This window comes from Sprattus sprattus (genome assembly GCF_963457725.1).
Source record: "Sprattus sprattus genome assembly, chromosome: 6".
NCBI lineage: Eukaryota > Metazoa > Chordata > Actinopteri > Clupeiformes > Clupeidae > Sprattus > Sprattus sprattus.
In genome coordinates, this window is record NC_137925.1 from 37,137,650 (window position 1) to 37,156,063 (window position 18,414).

The 18,414-nt window shown below is 41.1% G+C and overlaps 1 protein-coding gene across 1 annotated transcript; it reads left to right on the forward strand.

Moving 5' to 3' along the window:
- Positions 1-5,741: 5,741 nt before the first annotated feature.
- Positions 5,742-13,568, forward strand: LOC308367149 (zinc-binding protein A33-like; the record flags this gene model as incomplete). Its single annotated transcript, XM_080840963.1, has 6 exons — positions 5,742-6,134; positions 7,364-7,459; positions 7,564-7,794; positions 8,688-8,710; positions 8,796-8,914; positions 13,018-13,568. The coding sequence occupies 6 exons, from the start codon at positions 5,742-5,744 to the stop codon at positions 13,566-13,568; spliced, it is 1,413 nt and encodes a 470-aa protein (XP_080697089.1).
- Positions 13,569-18,414: the final 4,846 nt, after the last annotated feature.

Genomic DNA, 18,414 nt, shown 5'->3' on the forward strand with positions numbered 1-18,414 from the left:
CATATGGCAAGTTGTAACAAGTGCAAACTCTTAAGATAATGGTTTGTAATTTTCACTGTGATTAAATAATACATATAAAATATGGGCCCAAGATTAAGATCTTCACTTGGTCTTTTAACATGTTCAGCATTATGACATCTTGTTAACAGTGATTGTGAGGAAAAAATAATAGCGTGAACACATTGCATTCTCCCCCTTCTGAAATGCTGGTATGAGTGCAATAGTTTACATTTACCAATAAACATTAGCCAATGACTTCACCTGCAATGACTATTTGATCAGCCAAACCTTCCAATGGGTGTTCATGTGCTAGCTTATGTCATTGTATATCACTTAGTTTGGTGTAAGAAAGTAATTAAGGCCACATTTGTTGTGACATTAAATTTGGTCTGTAGAGTTTTCATTGAGCAATAAATAGGGTGGTGCACAACATATAATGAGTTAAGATCGGTGTCAACTTAAATTGAGTAAAGGGTATAACATTTATATATTAATGTAGTGTTAACAGTAACAATTGCTAATATTATTGAATTTGAATTCTAAAGATCTTGAAGTACAGTAACAGACTACAATTACTCAATTACTATGCACCACTGGTGACCCCCAAAATAAGATATATTTTTTGTATCTGTCAAGTTATAAATAAATAATCAACAGTGCTGCATTTAGCTGCATCTTTGAAAGTAAAGACCAAACGTCGGAGGCAATAGTCAATTTAACAGCTTTTACTGACGAACTGGCATAAAGGGAAAAGAACATCCCTAAATATCCCCAAAATGTTCTCATGTATACAAGTTACAGAGCAGGGTAAGTCAAGAAACAAAATTCACCGCTAACATCTTAACACTGAGAAGAGAATGAGGGCAGACAGGTAGCTTGTATAGGCCAACATGTCACGAGGCTCAGGCGAAAATAGTAACATACAGATCAGTCACAGGTGAAGTAAGAAAATGTAATGTATACCAAAAACAAGTCCTGAGGACCCCTTATGGCTCAAAAGGGAATGACAGTTAGTTACCAAAAAAAGTTCGTCGCTGAAATTCCAGTCGATTGTCTATATGGCTTTGTTTTATGAAGAACTAGAGTCTTCAGAGTGTAATAACATTTTTGTCGGGTTCCGTGCCACGGTTCAACACGTGATCATGCTACACCAATGAGAGGGCTGCTTTTTGTCAATAGAATGACAAGATGGCGGCTCCCGTGTAGTTACATTCAACGTTGAAACGTTACCAATAGAGGAAGACACCTGAACATCCTCACAAGTGGGCTACATTAATTCTAATTAGTGCTGTATACATAGCCGCGTCCAAGAAGAACAATGAGGCAAATATACGATTATGTTATGTTTATGTTAAGTCATTTAGATCAAGTTTGACATACATGGGAATACATCTTATTGACTGGGTGTTTAACATGGACTGTGAACACCCAGCACACCGAAGAAATCAAGGCAGACTGTACTTCCTATGTCAGCTGAGGAAGTTCAGAGCATCCGCACCCATCAGCTGTGTGTCCTGACAGCATCACTTGGTATGGGAACTGTACAGCCTGTGACTGCAGCACCGCATCATCAGAGCATCTCCATGTTCTGCAGGAGACCTACAAGAAAAGAGCTACAAGACCAGAACAGAGAGACTGAGGAGGAGCTTCTTTCCTCAAGCATTCCGTATCCTGAACACACACAATGACTATAAACATCACTTACAACTTTTTTTCACACTTGCACATGGACTGTACACACACTGCACTTTAAACTTCCTTTTGCTATCTTGATCTTTCTTTCTTCACGCTCGCACAGAAAAAACAGCAGTATTTCTATGTATGTGACAAATAAACCTGTGTCATTGTATCAATAAAAGGCACTAATTGTACTTATAACAATGACCATCTGTTTGTTCATTCATTTATTCATTCATTCACTCTTCCAAAAATGAAAACAACACTGATGAACCATAAAAACACTCTTTATGAACACGAAACATGATATATAAAACTGTACAAAACTGAATAAGAAATAACAGATTAAGGACACTCAGTCCCCACTGTCAGTGTCAGGACAGTTATCTTCCAGTTCCTCAGATTCTTTTGTGTTGGCACAATTACAGCAATGACATAGGTCTGTGCAACACAATCCTGCGGAAAAACAGGAACATCTGTCTGTCGCAAAGGCACCTTTGCAGCATCAGTGTATCACATGCAAAACACTGTCAGGGGCCGGATTTCTAGTCATCCAGGTGACGTGCAAGTTCCCATCCTCTATTTGCCAACCATATCCAGCAGGCGATGGAGCACTTATATTTTGTTTGAGACAGGACCTCATTACTGCAGCCTGGTAGTTTGCCCTTTTGCAGTGCTGATGGAGGGCATCAATGGTAGGGGGAATGGATAATTCTGGCAAGGCTGATGATGCGATACAGAAAGCCTTGTACCTAGCTTCATTTACATTTTCAGCAGCTGGCTGATCATATAAGTGGCATACATACTGGCAAAGAAATGCAAATGTTGACTGCTCCAAGTTAAAGTTAGTACCAAAACTTTATATGCCTTTAGGTACTCATCTTTCTCACATGCAACAGAAAATGTCTTTCTTTTTCCTATAAAAGGCACTTGTGGAGTCACACCCAGAGAATGTGTGAATTCAGATCAAGGCTGAACACACACTGGTTCCAAGAGCTGATGACACCTGGGTAATGTCAATGATACGTGTCCTGTTGCCAGTCCCTGTGAAAACAAGCAAACAGCACTTTAAAATGTAAGTCATCAGCAATGTTGGCAAAATGATCCAGTGTTGGCTCCTCAGAGGCGCCTATAATCCAGTTTACTAGATTGTAAAGCGCAGGGGGAACAACAGTTTGTGCGTCAGTGACATTCAAATTTTCAGAGGTTGGAGGCCATGGGCATGACATGCCAGGAGTGTCACTAAGATGTCTTTTCAAGAAGAACGCTGCTGTATATAGTGTCCTTGCGTCATTCCAGGAGTGTCACTAAGATGTCTTTTCAAGAAGAACGCTGCTGTATATAGTGTCCTTGCGTCCTTGCGTCCTTTTGGGTTGTTAGGCATTTTGTTTTCCCTTTTTCAGTCTCACTGTCTGCCTGGCTCAACTCACTAGACTGTGTGGTTTCTGCACCTGATGGAGAAGTTAGCATGTCCACGAGTATACTGGTTGACAGGGTCTCTGCAAAAACCAGCTTGCAGATGTTGCGCTTGGTGGGAATTTGAAACACCAGCTGGGGGAACTCACGAGTCAGCCTCTTCATCATCATATCCTGTCTGCAATACAACAAAAAATTGACATTTAAGAGTCACAGGAGTATCATGAAAAGTGAGTGGTGGAGTGGAACAAGACATTACAGGCCAGAACCTATCTGCCATATAGCACATTTAACAGCAAAGATGCCCAAGAAAGGCACACGAGATCACCAACCACACCACACACACACACACACACACACACACACACACACACACACACACACACACACACACACACACACACACACACACACACACACACATCAGCTGTTCTCTTGGTTGCCAACTTGTACATGTATGTGCAAACTGCAGACTTAGAAACAGTTTATCATGCCTGTCACACACAAGTTGTGTAAAGCTGGACTTGCACATGACACATATTAGGACTTGAGGAAAAATGCATTGCTGTTACCTTCATTTGCTTTCACCAGTTCAATGAAGGCCTTCCTCAGCTGGTCCATTCTGAGCACCTCTTGGTTGACAAGCAGCCTTTGGCGAATGATCCACTCACAGAATATTGTATAGCTGATATCAAACATGGTCTCATTCATAAAACACATATGAATGAGAAGTAAAGAAATGAATAAGTGTTGTGATTGTGTGCACATACAACAGAATGCAGATGAAATGTTTACTTAAATATCGTATAGCTGACATGAAACATGGGCTCATTCCTTAAACACATATGAATGAGAAGTAAAGAAATGAATAAGTGTTGTGATTGTGTGTACATACAATACTGTATACATACTATGTCCAGTGACCAAATGCTGGCTGTGTATAACCCCTGTTGCTTCCTTTCCCCTTCTGCCACACAACCCTTCCCCACTCCCCTTTCCCCCCGTCCCACCTTCCTGTCTCCACCCGGCCAACCTCAAGCAGATGGGTTCCCCCTTATGTGGCGTGGTTCTGCTTAAGGGTTCTTCCTGCCCAACAGGGAGTTTTTCCTTGGCCCTGTTGCCGTTGTGCATGCACTAAGGGGGTTTAGGCTCTGGGCTCTGTAAAGCGCCTAGAGGCAATTGTAATGTTATGGCGCTATACAAATAAAATTGAATTGAACAACAGAATGCAGATGAAATGTTTACTTAAATATCGTATAGCTGACATGAAACATGGGCTCATTCCTAAAACACATATGAAGGAGAAAAGAAATGAATAAGTGTTGTGATTGTGTGCATACAACAGAATGCAGATGAAATGTTTACTTATATAATGTAAAGTTAGTAGCTCCTTGTTCTTTCTCTGGTTTTTTTTGGCTTCGTCAAAAACCTGGTGTACCAATTGTATCAGCCTTTGTGGTACTGCACCCCCAGAGCCAAACAATCTTTGTCTTTTATATGCAAAAGAATACTTTGGTTGTCCTTTAACTCGGCAGCTTTCTGCAATTGGCCTTAATGAAACAAAAAGGATGGCTCAATGAGTTTGTTGACACATCTCTCACACATAATTGTACCTTTCAGTCACTCAACCACAGTGTGTGTGTGTGTGTGTGTGTGTGTGTGTTTGTGTGTTTACCTGCTGTTAATGTTTCAGCCTTTGACAGAGGATCCCTTTTTCGATTGCCTCTTAGGTAGATAAACTTCTCCTTTTTTTTGCCTTTCCCCCTTTGCGATTGCAATTTTGTCCGTAAATCTACGGTAGCACGTGTGAAGGAAGCCAGCATCCTCAGGAATATTGTCAAACTCCACATCAACACAGTGTTTGAAGTTCTCACCCTCCAAACCGAGACACTTGTGTAGGCTTGTCCTGTATGTATTCCATCGCAGTGGTGAAATAATGTACATTCTCGTGCTTGACTGAAGTAATATGCATATAACATAGGCATTTGCGTTTGCCTTCCATTTTTTTTAAAGAGTTTTTTAAGACGCTTTGGTATATTATCTTCCTCGTCTGTAGTTGTCGTCCGCAGTGGTGGTCGCCATCTTGCCACTTTGTTGACAAAAAGCAGCTACCTAATTTAATTGGTGTAGCATGATCACATGTCGAACCGTGGCACGGCTACCGACAAAAATCTTATTACGCTCTGAAGACTCTAGTTCTTCATAAAACAAAGCCATATAGACAATCGACTGAAATTTCAGCGACTAACTTTTTTTTGGTAACTAACCACGACTCGTTCTTTTTTATAAGCTAAAGATTGTGTAGATGCCAGACAGTGGAGCGGCATTCATTTTCTAAAGGACTTTTCGCGCTTCACCTCGCCGCCTATAAGGGGTGCATGCACTAACCACAGAACCACCCAGCAGTATCGAAAGGGCTGCTGTTCACGTGGCCAGCCTTTTAGGGGGAAACCATCAGTCCTTTGCCACAGCATATGCTGTATTTACGGAGAAGATAAACACATAGACAAGAAACAGTGGCGGTGAAGACTGGAATATGTCTTGAAACATTCTCTCTTTTATTTCAGTGAATTTTCGCGGGTTTTCAAACAAAGGTGAACGCAAAGACTGTTAGGCATAGTTGGAGCGCAACTGCAACTACCAGACAAATGGCTTCCAAGTCCTTTTCAGAAGAGGATTTCTCCTGTCCTGTGTGCTTGAATATCTACAAGGATCCTGTTATTCTGAAATGTACTCACAGCATCTGTTACTGCTGCCTGCAGGAGTTCTGGGAAACGAAAGGCTCCAGGGAATGTCCAATCTGCAGGAGAAGGTGCTCAAAAGAGCAGTATCCTCTCAACCTGGTTCTAAAGAACTTGTGTGAGAGTTTTCAACAGAGAGAGGAGAACAGTCATAGAGAACCAGTCTGCAGTCTGCACCGTTCTGAACTCAAGCTTTTCTGTGGAGATGACAAACAGCTTGCGTGTTTGGTCTGCCGAGACTCAAAACTCCACAAGAACCACAACTTCAGTCCTATCAGTGAAGCAGCACCTGAGCGTAAGGTAGGATAAGTTGTCATTATTTGTTTTCGTATTGTCAATGACGTTGGAAAACCATATAGATTTTCTTGGTAAAACATCACTCAGAAACCCACTTCAGCTGTTAGTCGTGTGGTTGCTGTAGTGTTCATCTCAAACCACTAGATGTCATCATGTCCCTTTTGTCATCTTTCTTCTCTACCGATGAACCGTCTTGCATGACCTCCTCTCCATAAGTCTGTACCTACTGTACAAAAACACCTTTTACAATTACAGTTATCATATTGCCTTGAACACTGTTGGAATCACCTTGATCAAGATATCAAAATTACCGAAATAAATGGTTTCATTGTAACCATTTTAGAATGTAATGTAAAAAAAAGTAAAAAAAAATCATAAACCATTCATAATCACTTAACAATGTATTTATATAAAAAATGGTTTAACATTATTGATGGGCATAAAACAATAAACAATTTCACATTTAACTAAGAGCTTTTATTATTAAGAACAAAGCAAAATAGTTAAATTCATTATTGATTCCCTTGACATGAAGTCTATTATATCTTAATGTGTATATATATTATTACGTTTACCTTAAGTCTTCAGATTGTCTTTCACAATAAACATAGTCTCACGCTCATAAGTGTCTCAAACGTTTCTGTATTCTTAAACCCAAACAAACAAACAAAAATTGCGGTGACAAATTGTCACGCATTACTCACAAAATACGGACCACCACATGCGTATTGTCCATTGTCCACGGTGATCTTATGTCCATCCAAAGAACAAATATCCAAAGAAGAAAATCTGGAGTAATCCGTGTGGAAAAGGTTAAGTCCTTAATAGTCCAACGGTGGAGAAACCCACGCTCCCGGTCTGTGTGCTTGTCTCCAACGCCAGTTCCCCGGTTGACCTCTCCGTGACCTCTTCATTTTTAATCACCCAGTGTTCTAAATAACCCCCCATTGACGACATGACGAAATAACATATATTATCGTGTGAAAATAAATAAACAAAGAAGTAGAAATAAAATATACATGCTCGTTCATCACAATATGTACAGTATATGTGTGTGTTAAACGTATATGTAAATATGTCATCCTCAGCGCACTATTAACACTGCGGAGAGCAGAGCCATCTAATGGATCACAATCAGCACAATCAGCTACTGAGCCAAACATCGAGACGTATAGAGAAATGTTGACAGTTAATACCTAATAATGTGTTATTGTATTATGTGTTCATAACAGGAAGAACTAAGGATCAAACTGAAGCTCCTACAGGAGAAACTGGACAACTTTAAACAAGTTAAAACAACCAGTGATGCAACTGCCCAACACATAAGAGTAAGAGTTATGTATTGTTTCTTTTAAAACAACGCTACATATAACATAAACTCATATCATATATCAACTAAGACACCTTTATGTGATGACATGTGCTATTACAGGTCCAGGCCCAACACACAGAGAGGCTGATCAAGGAGCAGTTTGAGAACCTTCACCAGTTTCTACGAGCTGAAGAGGCAGCCAGGTTAGCTGCACTGAGGGAGGAAGAGGAGCAGAAGAGGCAGATGATGAAGGAGAAGATTAAGGAGATGAGCAGAGAGATCTCATCTCTTTCAGACTCAATCAGAGCCATAGAGGAGGAGATTGGAGCTGATGACATCACATTCCTGCAGGTAGGGCCCATGCTTTATCCTTGTTAGTGAACCTCTAACACCAACATCTGATTATGGAGTCTACAGAGTAAACCTCATGCTTATGATGAGATGAGGAAGAGAAAGATCCCAACATACACTCACACATGTACACACACACATACACAAACAAACAGTTGGAACACCTGGAATGTGTCCATTGTGTGATTTTAATCAGGAACTTGCGTAAACAGTCAGCCTCTCCTCTAATCAATATGTAACTTCAGCTTGATGTCACCTTTACTTCGCCCCCTGAACTAGAGGACAGTCTTGCATGCATTACTAGCCATTTCCCTCTTCTAACCTGGCATCAAAATCACACAGATTACTCATATATTGCTCTTAACATAGCTGCACACACAAGGAGAAAACATTGTGCTTCACATAGACTCGTCCTTTGTTCACATCACATGTATGTTAACAGACGTTCACACACATGTACGCGGAAATAAGGAACACACACACACACACACACACACACATCACATGTATGTTAACAGACGTTCACACACATGTACGTGGAAATAAGGAACACACACACAGACACACACATTCTTTCTGGCGCACTCCTAACAGTGCACACTCAAGCACATTCGAGCACACACACCCTCTATTTGACAAACACACACAAACACGCACGCACACACACACACACACACACACACACACACGTACACACACACACACACACACTCCCCTTAAGTTATTATTAACCTAATTTAGTAAGGTTAAATACTGGTTGTTTTATTTCTGATCATTTTGGGCACACACACAACGGACACTCAGGCTATCCAAACATGAGCAAATATTTTTGATAGACTTGACTAAGATGTGGAGCAATGATGCCTAACCCAACTTCCTCTTTAATTTCACAGAACTACAAGAGCACAGTGGAGAGGTGAGTGATCTGCCTCCTGTCTCTCTCTTCTCTGTGGTTCTGAACCCAAACCCACAGCAGCACTGACTCCTGAATGTTATTCCAGAGTCCAGTGCAAACTGCAGGATCCAGAGAGGGTTTCAGCAGCTCTGATCAATGTGGCAAAACACCTGGGCAACCTGAAGTTCAGAGTCTGGGAGAAGATGAAAGAGATTGTTCAATACAGTGAGTTATGCTGCACATTATTATGAGGGGCCATGAGGGACATTATTCAGAATACACACACACACATTCTCATTTCTGCTCACAGTTCTCGTTTAGTCTTGTTTAGGTGTATTGACGCCACAGACATTCTGAGCTGCAGGCTGAGCTCTTTGCTGTTCAGCAGGTTTTACATGAGGCCACACAGCAGGGAGATCAGCTCCCATCCCATGTAGGTGGAGGCTTTTTTCCTTTTCATCATGTTGATCTACAGCAGGGGTCGGGAACCTTTTTTGCCTGGAGAGCCACTTTTACCATTTAAAAAAAAAAAAAAATTGTATCTCAGAAGAGCCACCAAAAGACAGTTACGAGAAAGAGTTTGGATATTTAACTAACAGTTACTTTTATTCAACAGAGTTGTTTTAAAGGCACCCAGTGCAACTTTATATAAACATTCAATGAAAAATAAATATTCAATTTCTAGTCTTTTTTACACATAATAAGTTTCAATAACTCCATACCATTACATATCGACATTCAAGGAGCAAAGATGAGACGTCGTTGTGTGGTGAGAACTGATAGAAAATCGTAAACAACAACAATCGCCGGTGGGGAGGGGCAATTTTTCCATTGACTGGAACCCTGCTTTATTTATTGCGGCACCAATAAATAAAGAAAATGGATTTTCTATCAGTTCTCACCACACAACGATGTCTCATCTCTGCTCCTTGAATTTCGATATGTAATGGTATGGAGTAGGGATGCAAATTATCGATTCATTAATTAATCATTAGTTGATAATGTTATCGATCGACTTTCGATTAATTGATAAGCGGCGTTTTTCACCTGAGTTTCAGTGCTTCAATAGGACCTTTAAAAATACCAGCTAAATAGTTGAGTTATTATTATATTACATTACATTATGATAATTCTATTCTATTCTATTATACATTCCTCAAGTAATTATGCATTAGGAAAAGAAAGCAGAAAAGTTTTTTATGGTATAACAAAATCCATTCATTAATTTAAAAAAAGAAATAAATGATGGACTGGCTCAGTTCTTGCATTTGAAACAGACATAAAACAAAAAAGAATAGAAGAAATTAAATTGAGCCAAACAGAATATTATTGAGCCTATAGATTATGAAGAAACTGCATCTAGGCTATTACAAGCTTAATAACCAACACAACTCTCTAAAGTTTAACTCGCGCTCACGGTAGTGAGGGATAGAGTAGTTACATTCTTAATGACAAGCCATCAGGCAAAGGTAAGCTAGCCCGCTAACGAGCTAGGTATCTAATCATTAAGCCTGAGTGAGCTAGTCCGCTATCAAGCTAAATAGCCAACTCAACTCATACTTACTTACTAACTCTCATGAGCCAAACTCGCGCGCACACGTTAGCGCGGGAGTAGACAGAGATATTCACGTTCATAGCAAGGTGAGCTAGCCCGCTAACGAGCTAGGTAGCTAACTCTATTAAGTCTCAGTGAGCTAGCCCGCTAACGAGCTAATATCTAACCTGAGTTTTAAGACTATAAGCCTTAACTCGCGGCAGTAAGAGAGAGAAGGTATAATACAGTGTAGCTGTGATTTTAGGTTGACCAGGTGAACTGTTGGTGCCATGAAGGACAGCAGCATGCACGGTGTTCAAATGATAACTGAGTGAGCTAGTGGAACTATTGTATTTCAATACCGCATTACACAGAGAACATTTGTTTTCAACCGATCTCTCGCGCTAGCGCCCTCTAGCGATTAATCGTGATTAATACATTTTGATCGAGCAACCTCTTGATCGACAATTAATCTAAAGTCGATTAATCATTTGCATCCCTAGTATGGAGTTATTGAAACTTACTACGTGTAAAAAAGACTAGAAATTGAATGTTTATTTTTAAGCCTCGAAAGTTGCACTGGGTGCCTTTTAAATACATTTTCTACTAGTTTTAAAAGTTATTGTACTAGTAACTTGAAATGTAAATGGCTTTGGGAAATGACAGAAGTTAACAACGTTACAGCGTAACAACGACATGAAGTTAGACTTGCTGATGGCCTTGTAGTCTGGCTCATATTCAGTGAGGTGAAGCTTCATGCAAGCATTGTGGCTTTTGTCGTTTAAACGCGAGCGCAGGTTCGTCTTTATATTTTTCATATGCGAGAAAGATTTATCATTCGCATGCATAAGTGGAACCGAACAGCAATACTAACATATTTCAATGTGCGGTATTTAATGGGCAGTTCATTCCAAGTTTTTAGAAGCAGTTCGTCTTGAGATGGAAGCTTTCCCATGTCAGTCCACTTGTGTTTGCTCGCAAGCTGTGCTCGCTGACGTGCGATTCCTTCCAGCTGATCGTTCAGTGATTTGAACTTGCCCACCCAGATGCCAGACGAGGTCAGGTCGGCAACCTCTATTTCGTAATCGCGATAGAAACACCAGGGATGCAGGGAGTTCAATTAAATAACTCAGATAGACCTACGTATTTGCCACGAAGCCTTGTCATTTTAATATAACTAGTATTGACTGTTACTTAAGCCTTCTACTAGGCCTAGGCTGATCCATTGATTACACGTTTTTTTTCTCCGAATTTTTCTCCAACCCATTTCTTCCGAGAGCCCCGGCCGTCAGCAAAAGAGCCAGTGGTGGCTCGCGAGCCATAGGTTCCCGACCCATGATCTACAGCATGGAGTTCCAGGAGTGAGTCCAGTGCTGGAGACTGGAGTGGTGATCAAACCTCCTCATACTCTTTCATCCTGCCTCTGGTGTGACATGCAGGCCCTTTGCTCAACTCCGTTAAGTCCATAACAGAGGTTATAGCTCTGGCTTCATTATGAGTGTAAGGTTAGGGAACAGGTGGTTGAAGGGGCTGGGAATGTTCTATTGTATGTTGGAATGAATATCACAATACAGCAAAATAGACAAATTATATTATCCTGATTCTTTTGCTCAAACTTAATTTTGTATGATAATAACATCTTTTCTACTTCTGTACTTACGTGACCTATTCTTGTAGTGAATGCAGATTGGTTTGAGTCAGCTCGAGTCAAAATTGTCTTAACAATAAATTCCATTTCGAGTTGAAACTGATATAACAACACTGGTCCAGAAGATCACTGCAGGCCTTGCACTGCACTGCATCCTTCTTTCTCTTTGAAGATCACTGCAGGCCTTGCACTGCATCCTTCTTTCTCTTTGAAGATCACTGCAGGCATTGCACTGCATCCTTCTTTCTCTTTGAAGATCACTGCAGGCCTTGCACTGCATCCTTCTTTCTCTTTGAAGATCACTGCAGGCCTTGCACTGCATCCTTCTTTCTCTTTGAAGATCACTGCAGGCCTTGCACTGCACTGCATCCTTCTTTCTCTTTGAAGATCACTGCAGGCCTTGCACTGCACTGCATCCTTCTTTCTCTTTGAAGAGCTGCATTTTCCTAGTCTGGGAAGTCCCGCCCCTCTTCTCCGGCCAATTTGATTTTGCCTCTGAAGTGGGTCTGGCAAACTTCGGATAGCCGTTCATTTCAACATTTCCAGAATCTCTGGAACCAATCACAAACTGGCTTTTGGCTACCCGGCACGCCATTGGCGGATTTAAAATAACCACGTCAAGGTAACAAAACCGAAAGCAAAGAGAAAGCACAGCAAAACTATATACTGCTCTCGCGGCTGTCTTGGATGATTTCAAAGGCAAGTTTTCTTTGAAAATAGAACAGAAACCTGCTCTGGAACAATTCATACAGAAAAAAGATGTGTTTGCTTTATTACCGATCGTTGTATCGTTGTATAGTATCGTTGGTCTGATTGGTTAAAGGCTTGTCCAATTACGTGAGTGAAGTGGACCTCCATTTAGTACTTCGCCAGACTAACTGAGCAAATGAAATGCAGTGAAGGGGCGGGGAATTCCCAGACAAGCATTTTCCCTCACAGGGTGGTGTCATGTTCAGTGTTTTTAACCCATGTATCCACTTTGGCTTCAAATAGTGAACTTTCCAATTAACACAATTTTGAATTGGTGTGAATGTTAGTAAACCAATTTGAGTAGTTTGAAAACATACACACACACACACACAAATGGAAATAACAATTAAGTCTTGACTGAATTCTCATGTGTCCCCTCTCTCTCTCTCTTTGTAGCTCCTGTGACTCTGGATCCCAACACTATTTACCCAACACTCATCCTGTCTGAGGATCTGACCAGCGTGATGTACAGTAAAGAAGCACAGCAGCTGCCTGACAACCCAGAGAGATTTGATGAGTGGGTCAACATCCTGGGCTCTGAGAGCTTTAACTCAGGGACACACTGCTGGGATGTGGAGGTTGGGGACAACAGGCATTGGGATGTGGGTATTATGACCGAGGTAGCTGAGAGGAAGGGAGATATTGGCCTTTCAAGTGGATGTTGGTATGTGTGGCACAATCAGGGCGAATATAGAGCAATGTCTCCCGCATTATTAGCTGGTCAAGGTTTTCCCATTAAAGTGCAGCAGAAACCCCAGAGGATCAGAGTGCAGCTAGACTGGGGCAACGGAAAGTTGTCATTCACTGACCCTGATAAGAACACACATCTACACACTTTCACACACCCTTTCAATGAGAGAGTCTTTCCCTTCTTTGGTACTCAGTGTACACATGTCCCACTGAAGGTCTCTAGTAGGTTGATAAGCAAAAGGACCCGAGTCAGTTGAACAGATATGGTAACAGATCATTGTCATTCACATCTTATTCATATCACAAATTTTGAGTTCAATGTCATAGACAGCACTAGGATGGTTATATTGGATCTAGAGAAGTGTTCTGAGGTAAATTAATTCCTCTATGTACTATTTGACGTTCTGCATACGTGTAATTTTATCGATAATAAACTTTTAACTGAATTCCGAAGATCTGTCTCACCTGTTTCATTTAAGGTGATTTCCACAACATGGCGATATGCACACCTTGTAGACATGACATGTTCCTGAATCCTGGTCATACTGAGGTAAATGTGAGGAGAGAATCTCCAGTCAGTTAGAGAAATGAAGGGAGAGATGGGACAGAGTCTGATTTCCACAGGCATTATGTGCGTGTATGTGTTTAGGTGTGTGTGTGTGTGTGTGTATACTATTAACAATCAGTATAACAACCAGTGTGGGTAGAATATTACCAAACAGTATAACCAATTGGATATTCATGATAACAACCTATTAAAACTACTATACTACAGGGGGACACTGAGGCGCAAGCCAATAAGCCCCCCCATTTATGGGCTTCATTGCCCGTGGGGACACAGGTTCGATTCTGGCCTGCTGTCGTTCTCCCAATCCTCTCCCCATGTCTTCTCCACCTCGCTTCCTGTCCACAACTCTTCACTGTCCTGTCCAAATAAAGGCATAAAAGCCCAAAATAGATAAACTACTATACTACTACAAAATGATGTACACTACTGATATGAAGTACATTAGATGCACTCTATGTTTAAACATGGGCACAGTGATCCAATCCATAGGATGGCTGTGGGAACTCTCTCTGTGTGTTTGTGTGTGTTTGCAGTGTGTAAACCTCCCTCCTTGGCTTCCTCTAGAGCAGGGGTCTTCAACGTTTTTCAGGCCAGGGACCCCCAAACTGATGGCGAGATGAGCAGGGACCCCTACTATATAAATTGCATAAAATTGTGTTTATAATATACCGGGCCTAGAGCCATATAAACATAGCTACCCTGTTATTCTGCATTCAATACTAAGCTATTCAAATAATACAAAGGTTAATATATTCATTAAAATTTTTATTTTTTAACATTGACATTTAACATTTTTGAACAATGAATTTAACTTAAAACAATTTAACATTGAATTTAACTTTTAAAAAATTAACATTGAAACACATACTCCCACATTAGTGAGATGTCTGACCCTGATGTGTAGCACACAACTTATCTAACCTTGGACGGATGGACGTTGTCAGGCAGAGGGTCATATCAGCCTCAGGCTGCAGCCTTGACCTGTATTGGTTTTTCAGGTAGGTGAGTGAGGAAAATCCACTTTCGCAAAGATAAGTTGTTGCAAAGGGCAAAAGGCTCATCATTGCTTTTGATGCCAATTGTGGAAAGTCTTTCTGGCAAGAGATCCAGAACTGTGTGAGTGGTTTGGTCTCGTACATGTTTCTGAACGTACTGTCAGTGGAGAGTTCGATGAGCTGATCCTCCTCTGTCACTGTCAGGCTTCTGCTGTCTGCTGCGTTGTCTCTGAATGGAAACTGTATCCATGCCTTATCCCTGCGCCAGGAGTCCGCCTCAGAAAAGTAGTTCCCAAATTGTCCTTCGAGCGCCTCCAAGTGCGCAAGTATTGTGCGTGTTACGGGAGGCGAGAGCACAGCAGAATCCCCCAGCTCATCCACTGATGGAAACATGGCAAATATTCCCTCCCCGACGCGCTCCCTCCATCTTCTGATTTTTTTGATAAAGCCTTCCATTCTGTCATACAGCTGATTGGCATGTGTATTGCGACCTTGCATGGAACTGTTAAGTTTGTTCAACTCAGCGAAAATGTCAGCAAGATAAGAAAGTTTGGTGACCCAGACATTGTCACTGAAAAGTGCAGCCAGCTCTGTGTGCTTTTGGAGAAGTAAAAACTCCTGAATAGATTTGCGCAATTCGAACACACGCGACAACACTGTTCCACGTGAAAGCCAACGAACCTCAGAATGGTACAGTAGCCCAGTGTGTTCTTCTCCCTCAGCAGCACAGATATTAGAGAAGAAACGCGTTTGCACAGCACTCTTCTTGACTATATTTACAACTTTGACAACCAATTTCATGACATCTGCCAATTCAGCGCTCATTTCTTTTGCAACGAGTGCTTCCCTATGTAGCATGCAGTGCGTCCAAATCACTTGCGGAGCCACTTTCCTTACAAGCGCGATTAGGCCACTTTTCATTCCAGACATGGCTCTTGCACCGTCGGTGCACAGGGCAATGCATTTTGACCACGGAATGTTGTTTTCCCTGAAAAACACATCGATCACTTTGAATATTTCTGAACTAGTAGTGCGTTCAGGAAGGCACTTACAAAACAAGAATTCCTCCTGCATTTCATCCTGATCCACAAACCGCACAAACGCCAGAAGCTGGGCGTCCTTTGCAACATCAGTCGACTCATCTAACTGTAAAGCAAACGCATCTGCCAACATCAGCTTCCCTAGCAGTTGCTCCCTCACATCAGAGGCCATCTCGTCAATACGGCGAGCAATGGTTGTGTCGGACATCGGAATACATTTTAGCTTGTTAACGTCAATTTCTTTACCATACATTGTTTGACATATGTCAGTGATTATAGGTAATACAACATCCTCTGCAAGAGTATATGGCTGTTTTTTGTGGGCAATCCTAAGAGCAGCTTGATATGAGCACTTCAAAGCTAGCTCACCAACTTTGGCCGACTTTCTGATCAGTGTCTGCTGACCTTGGAGGGATTTATTACTGGCTTTGAAAAATTCAACCGGTTTATCTTTCAAGTGACCGTGGTTGGTCTCCAAGTGACGCTGCAGCTTAGATGGCTTCATTGACTCATTTGACAATACAGCTGAGCAAATTACACACATTGGCAATTCGATGCCATCTGTCTCCTTGTAGCTAAATCCGAACTTTAGGTAGTTTTCAGAATATTTTCGAGTTTTCTCTCGTTTGCGCTTACTGTTTGTTGCTACATCAGCAGCAGGTGCAGCCCCTTCACCTGTTTCTAAGGTGGATGGTATCTCTCTCTCGCTTGAGTTTTTTGGACGAGTTACAAAACGATCCATGTTTTCCATACGCTTGGTTTTAGATATGTGTTCTACTTTTATTGTTTCTACAAAGGTAATGCTTTTTTCAATAACGTCTTCGCGCTCTTTAGACTTGAGCATAAACGCGATCTGATTGGCTAGTACCTGTGCCGTTGTTTTTGCATGAAAGATGCTGTGAGTGAATCGGTGCCCAGCTTGAGAGAGCTCCTAGCTGAATGTGTGCATTGGACTGAAAGATAACGTCTTCTCGATCAATTTATCCGTTCGCTACAATATGTTGGATTTATGTTAATGTGAATTTCAAAGGAATAAATACAATTCTGATTCGGATTTTTTTTTTTTTTTTTTAAGAAATATTAAAAAAAATTGTCTTATCAACCAAAGATTTCGCGACCCCCCTGCAAGACCTCCGCGGACCCCCTGGGGGTCGCGGACCCCCTGTTGAAGACCTCTGCTCTAGAGACCAGCAGGTGTGAAGTCTGAGCTCTGATTGTTCACAGCTCTGGTTCCCTCCTCTAGTCTCCACTAGAGACCAGCAGGTGTGATATGTAGACTAATTTCGATGCTCAGCTGTTTGGTCCAATTCTGTATGATATCTCTCAGCAGAATTGTATCCAGGGAAGGCGCGCTGCATGCCTTCCTCCCACATTGCTGATCTTACAGCTCACAACTGGTTGGAGAATCTGCCTAGAGATTTATATCGTATATCGTTGTCTTAAATAACAGAATTAATTGCGGATATTAATATCGTTTCTTATTGGTGCATCACAGCAAAGGTAAGTTGTGATATGAGTGACGTCTACAGTTGAATGTAACGTTAATTACGTGTAATACAATTCCGATTGCTAGCTAGCGTCGACGTGTGTGGCTTTCTTAAATAATGCTATAGTGAAGGTACATTTTACTTGTTGGCTCCAACAGGTTGTCTGAGGTAATGATAACGTTCAGGAACTGGTAGGTACGGAGGGTATGGATATCGGAACAGAGCCATGGACATCACGGTCAAGTATAACGGGGTTAAAAGCAACAAAACCCAAACGTTTATGACTGGGTTTCTTGTCATATAATATTTCCACAGGTAGTCGTGGAAGGTAGCGCTAAGTCTTTATATGCTCTGGTTAGTTTGTTCCACTTAGTGTTATAGCTTTAGTCGCTAACGGTTTATAGTTAAAAGGTTTCCCTGTGGTTCCGAAATATCAATCCCAAGTATAACTTTTATTGCTGTCTTTTACATGCGCTAAAACTACTGTGCATTAGATATTAGCAATGTCTTAGGTTTTATGTTTAGAACAGCCATAGAACAGAACAGCCATATAATGATCTAGTTTCTAAACAGCAATAGAACTCAAAACAAAATGCTATTCATCAAACAAATGCATTTTGTTAAAAGTAGTCGGCACAAATGAACTCTTTGCGAAATGAACGTATAGGCTACAACAAAGAATTTAAACAAATAGCCTTGCTATTGTTAATTAAATAAAGACATTAGCCTACATTAAATCTATGTATTTATGCATTCAAAGCTCGTAAAGTTTAATAACTTGAAAATACCCTTTCATGTCCTGACCATTTGATCTGTGAACACATTCCACGGAACGATTGAATGGCATCAATTATGTTTCTTAATGTCCCCCTTTGTTTACGCGCCATTTTAGAGAAGTAGGTTGATCAAATTAGCAAATTCACCTACATTTGACCAGTAGCAGGGGCTAATTTCCATCCCTGACTGGTTATATAACATGGTTGATGTTTTTCATTAAGATCTTGTAATGGTGT